Source organism: Geotrypetes seraphini, chromosome 5 (assembly GCF_902459505.1).
Source record: "Geotrypetes seraphini chromosome 5, aGeoSer1.1, whole genome shotgun sequence".
Lineage (NCBI taxonomy): Eukaryota > Metazoa > Chordata > Amphibia > Gymnophiona > Dermophiidae > Geotrypetes > Geotrypetes seraphini.
This window is the reverse complement of record NC_047088.1, coordinates 188,028,223-188,051,670: the sequence shown is the minus strand read 5'-3', so window position 1 is coordinate 188,051,670 and position 23,448 is coordinate 188,028,223. Positions and strand designations below refer to the sequence as shown.

Sequence of the window (23,448 nt, the reverse complement as noted above, 5' to 3'; positions counted from 1 at the left end):
GTGTTCACAGGGAAATGTCAAGAATGAACTCTGCATAATGTCACAAATTAGGTTAATATCAACAAATTCTAGCCATGCAGTGGTTTAAAAGCCATCGCTGAAATGTCAAATCATATGGCTCCATTTTGTCAAGTGATGGCTGCCAGTTCAGTAGCAGCTTCACTTGTATGGCACTGTGCATACTTAGCAATGATATGCTGCCTATGCATGCATGTTAAAATGGCTGTTCTACTCTGGTAGACTCACCTGCAGCAACCTTGAATATGATACTATGGAGACTAAGCATAAGTGTACAGATTCAAACTTAAACGCAAATATGGTAAACCTTATGCTATATAAAATCATACACTTTTTTCTTGATGCAGATCAGCTCAGCATGATTGAATAATGTGGTGAATTACACAATGGCCTATTGAAAAAATCATATGCTGTTCCCTTGTGAGTCATATGGAGCAACTCCTGCAATGTTAACTCCATTTAATGTCATAGTTTGAACAGTCCCTCAAATATGACAAGAGTGGAAAGGTATCCTAATGGTTAGTGGGCTGAGAACCAGGGACATCAGGTTCTATTCCCATTGTGTCTCCTTGTGACCCTGGGCAAGTCATTAAAACCCTCCATTGCCCCAAGTACCAAAACTTATGACTGTGAGCCAAGCACTACAGAAGTTTAGTTGGGATGCAGCGGAGCAATACTGAAGGGGGACTTCTTGATAAAGCCTTTGGCGAAACATGTCAGAGCAGACAGATCCCTACCTGATATTTTAAGATGAATTAACACTCTCTCATGCAGCCAGCATGCATGAAGCTAAGTACAAAGCTTTTAAAAATTTATTTTGTAGAAGTTATTTATTGCACTTTAAAAGCACTTTGAATGCACAAAAAACACTTAAAACAAGTCTGATGAGGATGAACTTGCCATCAAAGTGACTCAGCCTGAAATCAATTGGCTGGTGGTTGGCACATTCTGAAGACTTAACAAAAATTTCTTATAAAATTGTTTACACTGAATATTTGATAATAATTTATATGCTGTTTCATTTTAGTATGATTTAATTCTATTGACAGTGAATAGAAATAAGAGGCTGTACAATTGTACTGATATAATATATAAACAACATTGGTTGTACTGAAGAAAGTATATGATATGTAGTACCCCTTTACCCAGTAAGCAGGTTAGACTACAGAGGCTGACCAAACTTTGGTTTCATGCCAAAAACAGTCCAAGAGCCTTTTTTTCTGCCTGTTTTGGTGAAAAGGATAATTTATGGCCATTTTGGTTTTGGCTGAAACTGTTGTGTTTACCTTGTTCATCTCACCCCCCCCCCCAAAAAAAACAACAAAAAACAACAACCCAAAACAGGTTCTGTTGGGTATGAAGATGATGCAGCACTTTAGTCAAACTTATGGTATGTAGAAGCTCAATTCTGTGAGTGAGGAACTTGTGATTGTTTCAAGCACATGTACTACTCAGTTTATAGTGTAAACAGGAAAATATTATGATGAAATGAAGTTTTATACATTAGAAAATAAACTTGAGAACTATATTGCTCTCGATTGTAATTTTTCTGAGCATATAGTCTTTGCAGTCAGTTACATCAATATGCTTTTTTATTCTGGATTATGCATTACGCTGATACAACATCCACAGTATAGATCAAAGATTGGGCTCCTTTACCCTATTTAGTAAGAATAATCCGTATCACTGCTTTTTCTTGATCAGTTTGAGTAAGCATAAAAACCTAGTAATAATGATTTTTTTTTACATGTTCTCACAAAGTTCCTGTCTCAGAGAATATGTAACTACCGTATTTTCGCGGATATAACGCGCACCATTGTAAAACGCGCACAGGGGTATAGCGCGCAGAAATCACGATGATATGTACAAAAACTTTTCTATACCACGCTCAGGCATATAACGCGCATGCTGCCCGACTCTCCTCTGGCCACCCCGACTCTCCTTTCGCCCTCCCCGACTCTCATCTGGTTGCCCCGACTCACCCTGACTTTCGGTGCACTGCCCCGACTCTCCTCTGGTTGCCCCGACTCACCCTGACTTTCGGTGCACTGCCCCGACTCTCCTCTGGTTGCCTCGACTCACCGTTCACCCGCCCTGACTTTCGGTGCACTGCCCCGCCTCTCCGTGCCTGTCCCCCTTGAAGTCCTGTCCCCCCTTGAAGGTCTGCCTGTCCCCCCTTGAAGGTCTGCCTGTCCCCCCTTGAAGTCCTGTCCCCCTTGAAGGTCTGCCTGTCCCCCTTGAAGATCTGCCTGTCCCCCCTTGAAGTCCTGTCCCCATCCTGAAAGCCTGATGCCCCCCCTCGACGTCCGATTCTTCTCCCCCCTCGGCAGGACCACTCGCACCCCCACCCCGAAGGACCGCCGACTCCCCGACAATATTGGGCCAGGAGGGAGCCCAAATCCTCCTGGCCACGGCGACCCCCTAACCCCACCCCGCCCTACATTACGGGCAGGAGGGATCCCAGGCCCTCCTGCCCTCGACGCAAACCCCCCTCCCCCCCAGCCGACCCGCGACCCCCCTGGCCGACCCCCACGACCCCCCCACCCCCCTTCCCCGTACCTTTGGAAGTTGGCCGGACAGACGGGAGCCAAACCCGCCTGTCCGGCAGGCAGCCAACGAAGGAATGAGGCCGGATTGGCCCATCCGTCCTAAAGCTCCGCCTACTGGTGGGGCCTAAGGCGCGTGGGCCAATCAGAATAGGCCCTGGAGCCTTAGGTCCCACCTGGGGGCGCGGCCTGAGCCACATGGTCGGGTTTGGCCCATGTGCCTCAGGCCGCGCCCCCAGGTGGGACCTAAGGCTCCAGGGCCTATTCTGATTGGCCCACGCGCCTTAGGCCCCACCAGTAGGCGGAGCTTTAGGACGGATGGGCCAATCCGGCCTCATTCCTTCGTTGGCTGCCTGCCGGACAGGCGGGTTTGGCTCCCGTCTGTCCGGCCAACTTCCAAAGGTACGGGGAAGGGGGGTGGGGGGGTCGTGGGGGTCGGCCAGGGGGGTCGCGGGTCGGCTGGGGGGGCGGTCGGAGGTTCTTGGGGGGGGGCGGTCGTTGGAGGGAGGGGGGTTTGCGTCGAGGGCAGGAGGGCCTGGGATCCCTCCTGCCCGTAATGTAGTGCGGGGTGGGGTTAGGGGGTCGCCGTGGCCAGGAGGGTTTGGGCTCCCTTCTGGCCCAACTACACAAAGTACAGGGAAGGCGGGTGGGGGTGTCGTGGGGGTCGGCCAGGGGGGTCGCGGGTCGGCTGGGGGACGGGCGGAGGGTCTGGGGGGGGGGCGGTCGTTGGGGGGAGGGGGTTTGCGTCGAGGGCAGGAGGGCCTGGGATCCCTCCTGCCCGTAATGTAGTGCGGGGTGGGGTTAGGGGGTCGCCGTGGCCAGGAGGGTTTGGGCTCCCTCCTGGCCCGATATTGTTGGGGAGTCGGCGGTCCTTCGGGGTGAGGGTGCGAGTGGTCCTGCCGGGGGGGGGATGTATCGGACGTCGGGGAGTCGGCCGGGCAAGAGGGCTTGGGCTCCCTCTTGCTCCGATCGTGGATGCGGGTGCGGGTGGGAGCGCGTGCGAGCGGTCGTTCGGGGTGGGGGTGCGAGCGGTCCTGCTGGGGGGGTGAATCGGGCGTCGGGCGGGGTGGGAACTATGTTTAAAAACTTTTGTATACCGCGCTCAGCCATATAACGCGCGAGGGGTATGCGCGGTACGTAAAATCACGTATAACGCGCGCGTTATATCCGCGAAAATACGGTATATATGCCTGACTTGGGAAGCTAAATGTGCCAGACCTGTTGAGATGTCCTTGTTATGAGGGGATGCTAAAAAGTTCTCAGGCCAGCCAAGAATGGAATTATGTGGAGCCATGAAAAACTTACAGTTATTCCACATATTTATCCCTAAGTCACACCCTAAGTCGCATGACACGTCTGATGTTTCTGTAACCCTTCCACCCTGTAACTAACTACTCTGATGTCTAGTCACTGAAATGCTGCTGTGATCACCTCTGAAGCACTCAAAAATTGTCATGCTTTCAAACTCTTTTTAAGGTCTGGAAATAGAATAGTCAGATGGAACAAGATTTGGTGAGTAGGGTGGATGGTCTATGCACTGAAAATGTTGCCAGCCTTGAGAGCAAGTGCATTATCTTACAAAAAGAACTCCTTTCTGCAGCTTCCCTCTCCTTTAATTGGCATAGCAAGTTACAGTAGTATTCTGCATTATTTGACCCCTTGGAAGATAGTCATTACAACACCTTCCTGATCCCAAAACACTGTGACCATGACCTTTCCTGTTGACTTTTGGGTCTTGAATTTCCTTGGCTTTGGAGAACCTGAATGCATGGACTGTTTTCTCTCAGGATCATGGTGGTGTAACCATATTTCATCAGCAGTAACTAGTCATTCCAAAAGGTTGGCACCAGCTATCTGAAAATGCTGCAAACTCAACTTGGAAGTATCCACTCAACATTGTTTCTTGTTAGCATTCAAACATTTAGGAATTCACTTAGTTGACAGCCTCTGTATACCCAGCTGTTCATGGATTATACACCCAACACGTTCCCTGCATATCTGTAGTGTCTCAGTAATTGTTTTAACTGATATTCTCCAATCTAATAAAATCAGGTCATGGACATGGTCAACAATTTCAGTAGTTGGCACCATCTTGAGGCCTCCCAGATCTTACTGTATCTTCGGCCTCAAAATCTCCAGGCTGAAAGTTTGCACACCACTTCTTCACTGTGGGGTATGATGGGCATTTTTCACTCAGTGTTTATATACATTCATGGATTTTCTTTGGAGTTTTCTTCTGTAGGAATACGAACTTTGCAATGGCTCAGAGTTTCACTTGAAAACTCCATGCTTTTCACTGACATGGCTCAATCAATGATCTCAAACTATGTCAAAACATAGCATTACAATTCTGCAAATTGGCACTTTACAAAATAAAATAACACTCGCAGGACTAGGACGTGATGTCAGAAGGGAGCTGACACTGGCACGAGCAGCGGGTGGAAGATACTTCTTGTGCCAGTGAACATTTCAAGAGGTTTGCAGGAGGCACCCAAATGGTGAGGAAGTATGGGGGGATGCACAGCATGGTAATGCCGTCTGCCCCTGCCCCAGGTGCCAAACTCCCTCGTTATGCCACTGCCTATCGGAATGACTTGTTTGAGCCAATCATGGATGACAACTTCCGTACTGTGGGTAGCTATTTTTGTCCACAGATTTAGTGAACACTGTAGTATGTAAACCATCTTATTGTTTGATGACTAATACAGCCAAGAAAGATATTTCAGTTCTGGACGTATGAGCTGTGAATTGTAAATTGTTACCTCTTTAGGGAACTTACTGCAAAGTTTAAAAGTAAAATTTTATATCTATGCAGATGATATCACTATAGTTATTCCTTTTACTAACCTGACTTCTGAGATAAAGAATCATCTGTCTTTTATTTTAAAACAAATTGTATTGTGAATTTAAACTGAAACTCAATTCTGACAAAACCAAATTCTTTCTGGCAAGCCCAAATGACAAAATCAAAGATTTATTGATTTTTTTTGAATGGTCAGGTCTTTCCAATTGACTATTCCATAAAAATTTTGGGAGTGACATTGGATCGATCCCTGAATTTAGAGGAACATATAGATGCATTGGTTAGAAAATGCTTCTCAGTATTATGGAAACTTAGATCCATAAGAAAATATTTTGATGCTGTATCATTCCGTTTATTGGTTCAATCTTATATTCTAAGCATGCTTGATTACTGTAACATCATTTACTTGGGAACTTTCAAGAAAACCCTTCAACAACTTCGAGTAATTCAAAACTCGGCTCTTAGATTGATCTTTGGTTTTAAAAAATGGGAACATATAAGTCCCTATTGTCAAAAATTACACTGGTTGCCCCTGGAAGCAAGAGTTCTGTTCAAATTCTCTTGTCTTTGTTTTAAATCAATATTTGGGTTGGCCCCTACGTATCTGGTCTCTCATTTTAAACTGAACTGTTCTAACAGGCCTACTCGTAGAATTCATATGTTCACTTATCCTACAATAAAGGCCTGTCGATTTAAAAGATTCTTGGATAGAACTCTTGCTTTCCAGGCAGGTAAATTAAGGGCCTGTTTTACAAAGCCCCGCTAGCGGCTGCCGCGTGGCAACAGCCCCGAAGCCCTTTAAATCTCTATGGGCTTCAGGGCCGTTACCACACTGCAGCCGCTAGCGCGGCTTTATAAAACAGGCCCTAAATGAATGGTTGGGTAATATCATTATGCATTCCTCAGCTTACTTTAGTTTTAGAAAATTTATAAAAACAAAATTATTTAATCGATTTGTAAGTTAAGGATTTACTGTTTTACTTTTACACTGTATGTATGTACTGATGATTTTATATTGTGTTTTATCCAATGATTGTCCAGCACTTCTTGTTGCAAACTGCCTCAAACTATTATGGCTTTGGCGGTATATAAAAATAAATTATTATTAAATTATTATTAACCACGATAATCAGCCTTTTTCAGTTTTTAATGTGGATTCTTTATTATTGATTGTGAATCTGTGCCCTCTCATTCTCCCTACCTTGGAGAGGGTGAATAACCTGTCTTTATCTACTAAGTCTATTCCCTTCAGTACCTTGAATATTTCGATCACGTCCCATCTCAATATCCTCTGTTCGAGGAAGAAGAGGCCAAGTTTCTCTAATCTTTTGCTGTACGGAAACTCCTCCAGCCCCTTAACCATTTTAGTCGCTCTTCTCTGGACTCTTTCAAGTAGTACCATGTCTTTCTTCATGTACGGCGACCAGTGCTGGACGCAGTACTCCAGGTGAGGGCACACCATGGCCCGGTACAGTGGCATGAAAACCCTCTCCGACCTGTTCGTGATCCCCTTCTTTATCATTCCTAGCATTCTGTTCGCCCTTTTTGCCGCCACCGCACATTGCGCGGATGGCTTCATCGACTTGTAGATCAGAACTCCCAAGTCTCTTTCCTGGGAGGTCTCTCCAAGTATCGCCCCGGACATCCTGTATTTGTGCATGAGATTTTTGTTACCGACATGCATCACTTTACACTTATCCACGTTGAACCTCATTCTTTGTATAGCCAAAAAAATTCTTAGATAATACCCTAAATTACTTGAAAAGTACTATCAATGACCTTAGCACATGGACAATGAGACACTTCCTTAATCTTAACAAATCAAAGGCAAAAGTATTATGGTTCTAAGACTGCAACTCTCTACCTAGCACAGAACTAGAACTGATGACAAGGGAGAAACTAAATACAGAAAATACCTCCAAAGTACTGCGAGATAAACTAGACTCGAACTTAACCTTCAACATACATATCACCTCTCTAGTAAAAAGATTCTTCTTTAAGATGAGACAACTGAGAACAATAAGACTGATACTAACCCAGGCCAGTTTCAGGACAGCAGCACAATCTGTCCTAAAGCCATACCTGGACTATTCTTAACTCATTATATTATAACATTACAGAGAAAGAACTCAAGAGACTGCAACTATTACAAAACACTGCCACCAGACTAATTTTCAAAATGAATTGGTTCAAGAGGGAAGTCTGCTGTTAGAACAACTGCACTAACTGCTGATGAAAAACGAATCCAATTCAAGACAGTCTGCATGGTTCACAAAACGATCTATGGAGAAAACTCAGATGGACTAACTTCTGAGATTAAAGTTCCACAGAAAATCAATTCACAAGTATAGCAATGTTTCAAACTATCCTTCCCATCTCCTCAATAAGAATGGTAGAAGAAGATATTTGAGGCTACTTATGAATACCAATGACCTCTTATCTGGAACAAAATGCCAACACACCTAACACAACCCACCACTTACCTTGACTTCTGAAAGAAACTTAAGACATACCTCTCTATAGCCAACATCCAGTCCTTCATCTCTTTCCTTTAACAGCCACAAGATCAGGCTTAAGAATGTAACATCAAGAACTTGATTCAGTTCTTAATGTAAGCTGCACAGATCTTTTAGAGCAGTGGTTCCCAACCCTGTCCTGGAGGCCCACTAGGTCAATTGGGTTTTCAGGCTAGCCTTAGTGAATATGCATGGAGCAGATTTGCATGCCTGTCACTTCCATTATATGCAAATCTCTCTCATGCATATTCATTAGGGCTAGCCTGAAAACCCGATTGGCCTAGTGGTCCTCCAGGACAGGGTTGGGAACCACTGTTTTAGAGAACTGCAGTATATAAGACACTGTATTGTACTGTATATTGTATGAGATATCCCTTACCATTCTTGGAATTTTGTTATATCTTTACTGTTTAATAATTGTTTTCTCAGGTACTTTAGCTAGATTGTGAGCCTTTGGGATAGTTAGGGAAGTTCTAAGTACCTAATTTTATTTTATTCTAACCTGTTCTGGGCTCTTGGGGAGGACGGGCTGCAAAAAGAAAGGAATAAATAAAGTATATTGAATTTTTAAAGGAAAACTGTTTGGTGATAATTAGGTATAAGAGAGATATTATTGATCTAACACATGTATATTTATTCAGAGTTTTACTCTGTGATGCAGCCAATCTTACTAAAAGTTTCTCTCTGGCTTATATATTTAGATCATTGTTGGTTTATTCTATGTGTCCTACAATTTACATTGTTTAAGGAGTTCTTTTGGTCACACTAAAGCCATGGGCTCCTTTTACAAAGGTGCGCTAGCATTTTTAATGCACGCACCGGATTAGTGCGCGCTAGCCGAAAATCTACCGCCTGCTCAAAAGGAGGCGGTAGCGGCTAATGTGCGTGGCAATTTAGCGCACACTATTCCACGCGTTAAGGCCCTAGCGTGGCTTTGTAAAAGGAGCTCCATGTTAAAAATGTCACTGTTGGCATTACTATACCTTCAATAGCAGGACTGTACTGGGACATCAAGTTACTTGCCAAAGTTGGCAAGGACACTGCTACAAACACCATGAGAAGGCAGGCAATTTTGTATTCTTCTTCCGGGCTGATGTTTTCTGAAAATGATAAAGATGTTTTTAGTTAAGTCAACAGCAATCATGCCTAAGATCATTTACTGTCTCTTTTTAAATAGGTCAAATTTGGCCTGCTGATTTAATTATATACAGTAATAGAAATATATATACATATATATATATACACACACAGTATATCACACTGAATAGTTTATAATCGTTAAACAAAATCTTGTGTAAGCACACTATTTTTAAAATATTACTTCATTTATTTAATGAATAAAAATAGATATACAGGGTGAGGCAAAATAAGTAACCCCCTAGAGTTTTTATGCTGTTTTCTCAGAAACTACTTGGAATTTCAACATCAAATTTTACAGCTTTATTTGTTGTTACAATCTACGTTTATGTGCCAAATGGAATGAGATGATCTTTCAACTTGACAAAGTTACAGACTTTTTTTAACATGACCACCCTGCAATTTTCACATATTAAAAAATATTTGCACTGTAAAACTAACATTATTCGAAAAAAACAAAAAAACAACAAAATAAAAACAGGGGAAGGTGGGGTTTTACCAACTTACTGTTAATGACTAAGGCCTAGATTCACTAAGCTTACTATGTCCCGAACAGTTTGCGACCCCAACCCGATTTATTAACCTTCCTACCGATCCAATCTGCACATGCAAATGAGGGAAAATGGCATGCAAAGTAGGAAGGCAGCGATTCACTAAAGAAGGAACACCGACTGGGCTGGCCGATCAAAAAAGAAGCGACTGCTGAGGACCAGTCGCTCACGTCCTTTCCAACTGTCCTGCTCTCTGCCGCCCTGAAATCCCAGCCTTGCAGCCCTGAAACAAAACATCTCCCTTGTGCAAAAGTGCCTTGCTCTCTGCCGCCCTTCGAGCCCGTGGTTTTAACCCAAGGGTTAAAAAGTGTGTTCTGTTCCAAAAGCCAGGGATGCTCTCTCCTTCCCCGTCACTCCTACAGCTGTGTCCATGCAGATGGGCAGAAGCATGTTCTGTTCCATTAAAGCCTTCCCTCCCTTCCTTCCTTCCTGTTTTCGCTTGTGCAGAGAGCACGTGCATGTGCAGACCATCTATAGGTAAAAAAGATGGTCTGCGCATGCGTCAGGATCGCTCTGGGGTGTGCCACCGATCGCTTCAATTTGCATGAGGACGCCCGGGAAGACTCTGCCACAGATTGCCCATGGATCAACCAGCAAAGGTGAGCTTAGTGAATCTTGCCCATAGTCATGACATAGATCTTAGGCTGAAGAACAAGGTTGGAGGATTATTACAAGCTCTACCCAAAGTGCAAACAATTACCAAACTCAAGAAAGTGCTACAGATGATCTAGGACATCCTACTATAGGAACCAATCAACAAGATTGTTAAGAACTTCCCAAAGTGACTGAAAGCCTGTGTTAAAGCTGGGGTCGACACAGAGTATTCACAGCAACTGAAATTCTAACACGTTAACTGTATCACTCGAATGGTGCTATTTTACTGTGTTTTAGTTCAAACATTTATTTAAGTGCAAAAATATTAGTAATATCAACATATGAGTAGCTTAAGATAATTAAATGATGTCTAATAGTAATATGTCTAAATAAGTATTTAAAATTTTCATTAAAATTTAAAGTGGTTGCTGAGAAAATAGCAAACTCTTAGGAGGTTACTTTTTCTTGCTTCACCCTGTAGATATATATTTTGGTTGCAATATCTTTTTCATTTTTAGATTAGAAAGAGGAATTTTACTGTCTGATTTCTATTTACCCTTAAGGGAAGAGGGACATGCCAAAAAGAACCATGTTCAACTCTTACAAATGAAAGTAAGAAGTAAAATACATATACAGTACTTTAGTACCTAAGTACCTATCTCGTACCATCTCTGTGGGGCCACTATGGAAAGAATGGCAACTAGACTATGAGGGTTTTTTTTGAAAATTTTACACACTCGGAATGTGTTACCACCATGTGTTGCTAAGCTACCAGCAGTATTCAAACTTAGACTCATGTATTTGCAAAGAAGGCAGCACATTATTAAGTAAAAGAGGCGGCTGACAAGTAAACATTTCAATAATAAATGACTCACTTTGCATAAACCAAATTCATAAAAGGATGATATTTTGAATTTTTCATGATTCTGCTTGATTACCAACAAGCTCCCTAGCTAAAGTAGAGTGAAGTTACTCACCTGTAGCAAGTGTTCTCTGAGGACACTTATTGCCATGTATGGGTGATGTCATCCAACAAAGTCCCGGTATAGACTCTGCCCAGTGTTCTAATTTTCTAGAGGATTTTGGCAGCCCCAACTCATAACTCACTCATAACTTCCCACCTACCTTAACCACACAGGACCATGTAGTTCTGTGTATAAAAACACAAGTTCCTGTATGCCTAAACCATTCAGTCTAGGCTGAATACAATCTTAGATAATACAAATCCTAGAGGAGGTAGGAGGTTATGTGGCACTATATCTTCTGCTGTCCTCGGAGAATACTGTAGGTGAGTAACTTTGCTTTCTCCAAGGTCAAATAGGACATCAATAGCCACATACTGGAATCCCTAGCTAGCAGGATCACTGAAAACAACAAACAATGGAGACTTGCAACCGGGAAGGCCAACCAGAAACCAATTAAACTAAACTCATACATACATTCCTGTTGTGCAAGTGCAGCTTAAAACAGAACACAAACCGGACCTATGAAGGTGGAGTTAGATTCTAGACTCTAAACAAATTCTGCAGAACTGCCTGACCAAACGATCTTTCATGTCAAGAATCCTGTTCAAGGCAGTAGTATGATGTGAATGTGTGGACTGAACATCACATTGCAGTTTTGCAAATCCCCTAAATGAAGGCTGATCTCAACTGGGCTATTGATGCAGCCATGGCTATGACATTGTGAGACATGCCATGATCCTCAAGAGTCAAGTCAACCCAACTCAGGCATAAGTGAAGATGATGAAATCTACTAGCTAATTGGATAAAGTGCTTTCTTATTGAAGAAAGCTATTGTTCATCCAATTTTTTAAAACCCTCACTAGATCTAACATTCCCTTCAAACTTTAAATCTATATCTCATCAATGCTTTTTATCACAACTTGATAAACAGTGGTGTTCTTTCAGTTTTCCTCACAGGTGGAAAATCAGAGGATATCCCCATCTTAAGACAGTGGTTTCTAGGCAGAATATATATAGCATGGAGACATTGATGCCATCTTTCCTTAATGAGGTCCATAGAGTCATATACACTAGTTGAGTGGGCCTTGCAGTTTCTCAGGACCTCTCTGCTGTGTTTGGCCTTGTGGACCATCAACTGTTACTATCTTGCCTAAGGAAAATAGGTCTTTACAGACAGGTCATGACATGGTTTAGTTCTTTCTTTCAGGACTATTGGTTCCATGTGTCTTCTACATTTTCTATTTCAGCTCTTACAATTAAGTCATTTATGTTCCACTACAGCCAACAATTAGTTCATACCGGATAACATTGTGAAGAAACTTGAAGTTGTAGGATGCCTCATGGATCTAGTCTGTCATCCCTCCTGTTCAATATTTTCCTAATTCTGCTTTAGTACAAGAGCTCCGTGTCATTGCCTACTACTACACAGATAACATTTTACTGGTTTATTATACTACTCTTCTTAATCCAGATATGGGATTTCTGCTATATCATTGTCTAGATTCTGTTGCTTCCTGGCTCTGCTCTAACCATTTAGTGTTAAATGCTGAGAAAACCGTATGTAGCCTGTTGGATTTTGGGTCACTCGAAAAGTCCCTCAGTTATCCCCACTCTGATGTCTTTTCATGCTCCAAAAATTATATTCTGTTTGTAGCTACTTGACTATGCACACTCTTCTATGTGCTTTTACATAGTAACATAGTAGATAATAGATAAAGGCCTGTACTGTCCATCCAATCTGCTCAACAAGATAAACTCATGGTAAAATATATAATACAATGGTTCTCAAACATGTCCTGGAGGACCACCAGCCAGTCAGGTTTTCAGGATAGTACTAATGAATATGCATGGAACAGATTGGCTCCATTAATCTTTCTCATGCATATTCATTAGGGCTATCCTGAAAACCTGACTGGCTGGTGGTCCTCCAGGACAGGTTTGAGAACCATTGATATAATACAATACTACATAAGCATATTTCATCTGGATTTGTCCTTGACATTTTCAGCGAACAGGCTGTAGAAGTCTGTCTACACTGGCTTTGCTTCCCAATTACTGGAGTTGCCATCTAAGCACTACTAAGTTTGTTTGGTTCCATTCTCTTTACATACAGATTTCATTTTGTGTTACCATTTTCTTCTCCACCATTCCTGGTATTGAGCACATACCCCCTGGAAAAGTACTTCCTGAGTCAGCCTCCCTTGCAACCTCAATTGATATCCTCTAGTTTTACCACCTTCCCATCTCTGGAAAAGGCTAGTTTGTATATTAATACCTTTAAAATATTTGAATGTCTGTATAGTATCACCTCTCTGTCTCTCCTTTCCTCCATCTTCAGGTCATCTCATACATCTTGCAGTGCAAGCCTCAAACCATTTTTAACAATTTTTTCTGAACTGCTTCAGGTCTTTATGTCCTTAGCAAGATATGGTTTCCTCCTTTTGATATCACGGCTCGACTACTGCAATGTCACTTATACAAATATTGTTCAGGCAAATATGAAAAGATTACAGACCCTCCAAAATACTGCAATCCAATTTCTTTGTCATGCCAAAGATTTAACCATACAGCCCCAATAGTGAACAGATTCTCTGCCTTCATCTGATGGTAGGGTGACATAACCTGTCAGTCTGGAGTGGTCTAGCACAGTGTTTCTCAACTAGGTCCTGGAGCACCCCCTTGCCAGTCAGGTTTTTCAGGACATCTACAATGAATATGCATCAGCTTCTTGATTTGCATACACTGCCTCCATTATATGCAAATTTATTTCATGCATATTCCTTATGGATATCCTGAAAACCTGACTGGCAAGGGGGTGCTCCAGGACCGAGTTGAGAAACACTGGTCTAGCAGGATGAAAAGCAAGCATCTTTAAAAATTTTGCTTCATCACATCAGGCAGCTTCTTGGTAATGGAATCGCATACCAACAAGTCCTACATAAATTTTATGACCTTGGATTCATACTCGGAATTCCAGACCAAGATACCACCACACATACTTTGGCACAGATTGAATGTCTGTCTAGAAAGGCTTAGACTGAACCATGCCTCCCCTCCCTCCCTCACCCAGAGAGGACTGTTTCCAGAGGTTAATGAATACAATTGTCAAAAGGACAAGGTCATCAAAACAGTATGATTTTGCCAAATCAGAATGGCACAAAATACTACATTCTTAAGAGACACGAAATCTCGTATATACTGTTAAATGATTGCTACATGGTGTTAAAAAATTAAAAAGTTATAGAATCATAAGTACAAAGGTTCAGTAAATATGCAGTATGCTAAAGAAGTATAACTAGGGTTACCAGACATCCAGAAAAACTCAGGTATGTCCTCTGTTATGAGGACCATCCATGTGCCTGGACAGTTTTTCAAAAATGTCTGTGTTTAGTCGGCTCTCCTGACTCCCCCACCCTAGGCTTGACCGCTGTAATTAAAGATTGAGCAGCCGGCAGCAGTAGCAATGAGGTAAGCCTGCTGCCACTGGCCTGCTTCGGAAGCCGCCTCTCTGCAGCAAATTCCTGTTCCCGTGTAGGGGAGGGGGAGGTGGGGAAGAGAGAGAGAGAACAATGCTTGCAGCTGCTTTATATCCAAATATTCATTGTTAGAATCTAAGCACTGGCCAGTGTTGAATATCCAGATATTAAAAAAAAAAACCCACACTACACTCATTGATCACTGCAGGTTGATTACCATCCCCATATTTTTTTAACCTTTATTTATATGTGGTGCTCGGTTTGCTGAGATCACTTCCAAGTGAACAAGCTTCCATATAAACATACCTGACTTCTGAGAGGACAGTGCCACAACTAAAGCTGGATCAATCTCACATGGCAATCCAGCTGCTGATGAGAGCTCATACACATTCATTGCAACCTGAGATGATAAAGTAACACATAGTTTTAGCAGATTCAATGTTTATGAAATTATTTGCTTCAGAAATAGTTTCTAGATGCACAATATAGTATATCTACAGCAACTAATAAAAATTAATAAAATCAACCGACTTTTCAAAGCTTCAATGTTCAGATTATGAAAATTTAATGCAACTCAGAATCAATGTTTTAGTGTAATAACAACTATAGTAGGGTTTTAGTTAAAGCACTTAATGAGTCTTCTACTTTTGAAAAACTACTAATTTGTTTCAGACATTCTTTAATATATAATAATTATTAGGTATTTATATACTGCCTATCAAGGTTATCTAAATGGTTTACAACCATTACTCAAACATCTTCCCTATCTGTCCCAGTGGGCTCACAATCTATCTAACGTACCTGAATATAATTGATTTTCATAGGGATGGCTCTCAATTATGCCACTATAGCAATTTATTTGTATAAATTACTAGTTTAACAAGGATGGGTTGATATTACAGTTATCTATTTGTTTTAGAAGTTTTTAAATGTATAATTGTTATAATTTGGACTGCTGAATGTGCTATGGTACTGTGACATCCTAGTTATACCTAGTCAATTATGGTAATCCGCTTTAGAACATAAGGTATTTTTTTTTTTTTTTAAATCTTTATTCATTTCAAATCTTAAATCAATTACAATATTGACATTTATCAATTAAGCATTCAAATACACTTGAAATCCTATAATTGATCATCGTAATGTAAAATATTATCCCCTCCCTTATTTATTTATGAAAATGATTTGTTTCAATTATAATCAAAAAATACCCACCCCCCTCCCCCCCTTAACGTCTTAAAATTTTACACAGGGAAGAATATTTTTAATCTTTACAATAATCTATTAATGGCCTCCACACATCTTGAAATTTGTTATAAGGAAACAAAAGCAGTTGAATTAAAATTAGAATCTTCCACAAAACATTCTCTGAATAGCCAGACTTCTTTAAACTATTTGCAAACACTATATTGAGTAAGGCCACAAGGATACCGTTATACAGTAGAATCTCAGTTATCCAGCACCCACAGGGATTGGTGTATATATATTGATATATAATAATATATGCACATTCAATAAACTGCTAAGGCACTTCTATCTCTACATCACAAAATTTCTCCCCTTCCTTTCTGAGGATACTACCCGGACCCTTGTCCACACTCTTGTAACCTCACATTTAAATTACTGCAATTTACTGTATTTACCCAAAATAAGACCTAACTGTAAAATAAGCCTTACCCCAAAAATAAGCCCCAGTTAATATCGACACCCCAAATGTCCATGGCAGGAGGAGTGCCCAATTTCAAGATGCTTGTAATATAAGCCCTACCACCAAAATAAGCCCCAGTTAAGATCAAGCCCCAAAGACCCCCCCGAATGCCAATGGCAGGAGGAATGCTCAATTCCTCCTGCCGCAATGGCGAACCTTCCTGACATAGTCCAAGGCAGGAGGAATGCCCACTCCCTTCTGCCGCTGGCCCCATCATCCCCCAAACCTCACTAAACACTCCCCAACTCCATCCCGACACTACCCTTGATACTCCCCAACATCCCGGCATCCTTGACTCCACCCCAACACCCCAAGGTCCCTCTGCCATTTCCCAACTCCACCCCTAACGCCATCGCACTTTTATCTCACTCCCTCCTGCCAGCAAGCCCGCCACTACAAAATGGTGAGCCTTCCCTTTCCCAGTACATTCTGGGATGCACTAGGGAGAGGCCTTAGGCATCTGGGCCAACCGGAGTCTTAGGGTTCCTTCCCAATGCATGACCCGGTCTTATTTTCAGGGAAAAATGGGACTTCTAACTGGTCTCCCACAGTGCCCCCTCCCACAGTGCCCCCTTCCCCCCTGCAATCTGTGCAAAACTCTGCTACACGACTCATCTTCTACCAACCTTGCTATATTTATGTCACCCTTCTCCTTAAATCACTTCACTGGCTCCCTATCCACCTTCACATACAATTCAAGCTCCTATTGTTGACCTAGAAGTGTGTTCATTCTGCTGCCCCTCAATATCTCTCCTCTCTTCTTACACATCTCCCAGAGAACTTCATTCCTCAGATAAGCTGCTCTTAGTTGTACCTTTCTACTCCCCTGCCAATTTCAGACTTTGTTTCTTTCATCTAGCTGTCCCCTATGCCTGGAATAAATTACCCAAGTTTGTCCACCAAACCCCTTTCTTTACTTTGTTTATAAACAGTCTGAAAACCCACCTTTTCCCCCACTGCCCGCCAACCCAGCCAGCAGACTGAAAACCCACATTTTCCCCACTGCCCTCCAGCAGATTACCTGCTCCCCTTAACTATATCTATGACATCCTGCTTGTATGTTTTGTCTGTTTAGATTGTAAGCTCTTTGAGCAGGGACTGTCTTCTTTGTGACTCTGTACAGCTGCGTACATCTGGTAGCGCTACAGAAATAGTAGTAACTTTTTCTGGTTAATTGAGAGTGTTAGAAACCTTGTCTAACACACTCTCAATTCTCTCCCCCCTTTCCTGCACCAAAGCACCAACGATCCTGAGTTGCAAAGCCCTCCTGCCTCCATCCCTCAAGCCCCGAAGTGACACATCAGAGGAAAGGCCCTGCCAGGGATGGCTGCAAGCAGCCTCTTTTGAGGCTGCCTCCTGCTGACCGGCTGTGCTCAGGTAAGGAAGGGAGAGAAGGAGGGAGGAAGTGAGGGAGTTTGCAGCTCACAACTGCCACCTGCTTCTGCCACTTCAGGATTTGCAGAAAGGAGGGAGGGAGGAGGGCTTTGTAGCCCAGGACCACTGCCGCGCTGGTGCTTTGGGGTGGGAGGAAGGGGAGTTCATAGCTGCTTTGGGGCTTGAGGGAGAGAGGGAAGAATTGCGGCTCAGGATGCTGCCACTGGTGCTTTGTGGGCCTTTTTTTTACACCAGCTGTGTGAGACTGGTTAACCGAGACTATACTGTATGTGATTACTGTGAATGCTCTAGCAAGGATAATTAAAATAAGCAACTAAATTAACTAGTTACTTGGCTAAGGAAAACACTGTAGCAACGAATTACATTTTGCAAAAGTAACTAAAACTACTTGTTTGTTTTCTAGGAGTAGATTCCTTTTATTTTAATCCAGATTTTCCAGCAGATCCTCCTGAGATATGGTAGGGCTTCCCAAACATAAGTAGCCTTAACCCAGGGATCTCAAAGTCCCTCCTTGAGGGCCGCAATCCAGTCGGGTTTTCAGGATTTCCTCAATAAATATGCATTGAAAGCAGTGCATGCACATAGATCTCATGCATATTCATTGGGGAAATCCTGAAAACCTGAATGGATTGCGGCCCTTAAGGAAGGACTTTGAGACCCCTGCCTTAACCTATGCTCAACTCCCACCCTTCAGAAGGGCTCATTTATTCTACTCCACTACATGCTATATTCGTTTCCATTTTAATAAATAAGATTTAAACATAAACATATCAATATGCAAGCCAATGTGTAAGACTGTATTAAACGCACATTCCAATTTCCTTACTTTTTAATATATTCAATTCTATTTGATGCTTAATACTTGTAGCCACGTTACTGGACCCAAAATAGCTTTAATATAAATAATAGTCACAACATATTAAAATAAGTAAGTATAACCTTAAACCATAAAAATATTCAAAACAATTCAGGTAATAGCAAAAACAATACAATAAGGCCTGAACATTCAACTAAGACCAACCCCTATTCTCATTAGAGAGTCTCAGTTAATTACAAGTTAAAAAAAAAAGCTGCAACAAAACCTAAGCACAATTTAGAAAAGTACCACCAGTAGCCTTACCCTAACACCCCTCCTATCACGTTCCTTGTGGACCACAATCCAGTCAGGTTTTCAAGATTTCCACAATGAATATGCATGAGATCTATATACATACAATGGAAGCAATACATGCTAATCAATCTTATGCACATTCATTGTGAAAATCTTGAAAACCCACCTGAGTTGTTGTGGCCCTTGAGAACTGTGCTGTCTATCCTTGCCTTATAAGATTTTCCCTATACTTCACATTTGCCTCAAAGCTATTCTCTCTTAAAACAACTCCTCCCCCCAAAAAATGTTTAGTAATCGGCCTGCTCTCCCTCAGTTTCCTGATTTGCACTTTTCATTAACAGTAGGTAGGTCTAACTTCATTGCAAGAGTTTTTTTTCTTTTCTTTACCTGCACTGTATTTTCTATCTGACAGACAAGGCATGTGGAAGAAAGGTTTTCAAGTAATCTAATCCTTTAACCAGCAGTGCTCAAGGCTGACCCACACTAAATCACATGAAATGAATCTCATTCAGCAGTGTGGGATTAATTTGGCTTATTTATTTATCCATACTTTCTAAGTCCTCAGCTAGCATTTCCTTCTCCATGGGCCAGGCTGTAGTTTTATCTCCACCTGCTATCATCTTTTCAACAAGTATCTCCTCTTGACATGGACCGGCACCCTTGAATGATAATGTCAGGGTAGCAGCAGGTGCCTGGATGTTCAGAGACTGTTCCAAATTCTGTGAGCTTTTGCAGATCAGTTTTCCAGTATTTGGGTTATATGTCAATTCCTGAATCTTGCTGGCTTTTTGGATGGGGGTTGGGTGATAAAGAGAAATTAAATGCATTGTGGATGCCAGGAAACATAGCAAGACTTGTGGATCTTTGTATCTGGGGAATAGCTGTTCTACCTTTACTCATCTTTCCAAATAGCTCCAAAACCAGTTAGGATTTGCTACCGTGATGCCTTATACTTTGGGCTTTTAAACAAGAATGTGAAGGTTATTTGGCAGAGAGTCCAAAGTGCTGTGGCCAAGTTATTGATCAATGGAATTTTAAAAGGAGGGCAAGTCTGCTATTAGAACAACTACCCTGGCTAACAATAAAAAAACAAATGCAATTCAAGATAGCCTGCATGATTCACAAAGCGATCTATGGAGAAAACTTGGATGGACTAACTTCTGATATTAAAGTCCCACACTCCTTCAATTCACAAGTATCACAATGCTTCAAACTGTCCTTCCCATCACCTCAACAAGTTTGGCGGTAGATGATATTTGAGGCTACCTTTGAATACTGGGGAACTCTTAACTGGAACAAACTGCCAACATACCTTAGACAACCCACCACTTACCTTGATTTCTGGAAGAAACTCAAAATATATCTCTTCTCTATAGCCAACCTCCTATTCTTCACTTCTTTCCTCTACCAACCACAAGATTGGGCTTAAAATGTAATGTCAAGAACTTGACTTAATTCTTATTGTAAACTGCATAGATTCCTTGTACAGAATTTCAATATAAAAGATACTGTATTGTAAGGGACCATATTTCCTCCATTCTTCTTTTACTGCACTGTTACCTGTGGTTTAATGGATTTAGTTCAATCTACTAGTGCTGTGGTTTAAGGTTTTATACCAGATGGGTCCTAGGCATATCATGGAAAAATTGTGAAAGTATTTACAATACCTTTATAGAAATAGGCTTTTTACCTTAAGTGAAATCATGACAACTTTCAAGAGCTAGGGTTTCTGCATTTTAGAATATGATTCCAATATCACAGCCATTAGAAGTCTATATTACATAAATGGATTCTTGTTGATCCTTTCCACAACAGGTCATAAATAAGGATACTCACTGTCAAACTATCAAGTACAAAGAAAGGCATGCAATGATGCTGTCAATATTTTATCACACAGTAGGCATGTGCTGTAATAGCCTGCCACATTACTGCTGAGCAACCCAGGTTTTCTCGCATGCAACATGCTGTTCTCTCAAAACATTTAGAAACTGACCTCACTACCCAATGCTACACTAAATTTGGTTAAATAAATTACACGTGAAGGGAAATCAATGTTTGTATATCTCAATGCAATGTCAGCAACTGATGTGACTTCAGGGCCTTTGAAGGCTGAGGCTGATGAAAGTTAAACTTGTAGGAGACAAAGAGCCTCTCCATGCCTTCTTTATGACCTTAAAGCCCCATAGATTTTATTACATTACATTGCATTAGTGATTTCTATTCCGCCAATACCTTGCGGTTCAAGGTGGATTACAGAAGTTATCTGGCTAGTTCCAGAGGAATTGAAGAGTAGAGCGAGTTGCTTCAGAGAATTGGGATGAGTCTTGCGGTATTAGTTTGTCTTCAAGGATGTTTTTTTATTTCTTTTTTAACGATTTGTAGTCTGCAGTCGTTATCAGTAAATTGGAGAGTTGGTAGTCTACTTTTGCTGCTTGAGTGGCTAGAAGGCCATCGTACAGTTTTTTCATTTGACGTCTCTGACTGGGGGATGCGTGAACGGTTGGTGCGTTCTCCTGTGTCTGGTTGAGGTAGTTTGGATTAGGCGGTTGTTTAGGTAGACTGGACTATCTCCGTTTATGGTTTTAAAAAGTAGGCAGTAGAATTTGAATTGTACTCTTGCTTGTATTGGGAACCAGTGTGAATTGAGGTATGCCGCCGTGATGTGCTCGCAGACAGAATAGATAGGTATATCAAGACTAAATCTCACATACAGCAGACACACAATGCTAAATATATTTCTTAAAACTATATGCCTTCATTTCTGTGCCATCAATCAAAAATGAGCTGCAGTGTTTAACAGAGACGCCGTATTCAGACTGAACGCATGGAGGTTTTATATAGTCTTTCTTGTGGTTCTCCTATTAGTTTGTTTGCTATAAGTTGTGGAATCCTGTCTCTCTACATTGTATTTTTTATAATATACAGTTCATCTGGAAGTTTTGAAAGTGTAGTTGGAATGAGATACTCGTAGATTTTTGTTGCATTAACTCATTAAAACAAAACTGCTTTGAGTTACAGTATGGACTTTTCATTTCAACTTCACACATTTGATAATGTTATTCATGTAGTACCTGTAGATCGTATCACAATCACCAGCTGAACATATGCCAAGTGTTACCTTCATATCAGTTTCCCTTGGAATGTGATCCTTGAAGTCTTCAATTGAGCTGACAAGAAAAGGAATGTGGTAGGATAAGACCTGAAAAGGAAATTAACAGCACAATAGAAAATGTACATTCACTAAGATGTAATCTTAAAACAAACACAGTATTTAACAAAGCTAAGGTTTTCCCCAAATATTTGTAATAGATAAACACAAAAAATTATCCCCCCTCTTTCACAAAGCTGCGCTAGCATTTTTAGCGCCAGCCGCTGCGGTAACACCTCCGACGCTCATAGAATTCCTATGAGCATCCGAGCTGTAACCGCTGAAATATGTTTCTTTAATACATGATAATATAGATAACACTGCACAACAAAGTTTTTGCTTCCTGAACACTGCTGGGTGTTTCTTATAGAATTTTGGGTGCTGATCATGAATATTACATCAAAAATTACCCATCACGTACCATTTCAGAGAAATCTTCAATTTTGTCGTGATTTTTTCTTATATTTGGATGCAAACAATTTTTTCTCCCATAAGTGTCTTATCAACAACGGTTTGTGCCGCCTGGGTATGTCCATGCATAAAATCTAGCCAGGTTGGAAGCTGTTTTATGGAAGATGACATCCTGGGCATGTCTGGGCAGGTCTGAACGAGCTTGCGCTGTCTCACCATGCTATAATGGTGGCTTCCATACACCGATCCTGCTCATTTGGTTAATATAGATAGTCCGTGTGTGTATATAGTATCAGTATAGTAAAGTATAGTAGTATAGTAGCTGTAGCAATATAACAGTAAGTAAGCTTGATGCTATAGACGTTTTGGTGTCGGGCAATATGTCTCGTCGGTGTCGTAACAGCCGCGACACATTCTGCTATATCTGTGGGGAATATACACTTACGCCTCAGAGACGTTCGATGACTGCCCTTGTAAAGAAAGCCTATCATCTGTATTTTGGCTGCAAAATAGGTGATCAAGACAAGCAATGGGCGCCTCACATTTGCTGTGCGACATGTGCTGTTAGTCTGAGAGCCTGGCTCAGAGGTACTCGAAAGACGATGCCATTTGCTGTTCCGATGATATGGCGAGAACAGAAAGACCATGTGACGGACTGTTATTTCTGTTTGACTAATGTGTCTGGTTTCTCTGCCAAAAACAAGAAGTCAATTGAATATCCTAATCTGCCTTCAGCAATGAGACCCATGCCACATGATGACAGTCTTCCAGTTCCGAAACCACCAGAGGATTGGACCTTAGACGAACCAGATGAAGAAACTGCAGTGCAGGGTTCTAACAGTGACATTGACCCGGATTTTGAACCATCCTCATCAGGCGATCCACATCTAATAACACAGTCCGAATTGAACGATTTGGTCAGAGATTTGGGTCTGTCAAAAGCAAAAGCTGAGCTGCTAGGTTCGAGACTGCAGGAATGGTGTTTGCTATCACCAGGTACGAAAATTTCTGTGTTTCGAGACCGGCATCATGATATAACCAAATTTTTTGCACAAGTCGACAGTCTCTG

The 23,448-nt window shown here is 41.6% G+C and overlaps 1 protein-coding gene across 2 annotated transcripts in view; it reads right to left on the bottom strand.

The window, feature by feature from the left end:
• Positions 1–23,448, bottom strand: part of NCKAP1 (NCK associated protein 1) — a 268,727-nt gene that overhangs the window by 17,783 nt on the left and 227,496 nt on the right. For both annotated transcript variants that reach the window (XM_033944817.1, XM_033944818.1), the window contains 3 exons: positions 21,939–22,019; positions 14,913–15,006; positions 8,867–8,983 (listed from right to left, as the gene is read on the bottom strand). In XM_033944817.1, coding sequence (XP_033800708.1) covers positions 8,867–8,983; positions 14,913–15,006; positions 21,939–22,019 — 292 coding nt within the window. The remainder of the gene's footprint in view (positions 1–8,866; positions 8,984–14,912; positions 15,007–21,938; positions 22,020–23,448) is intronic.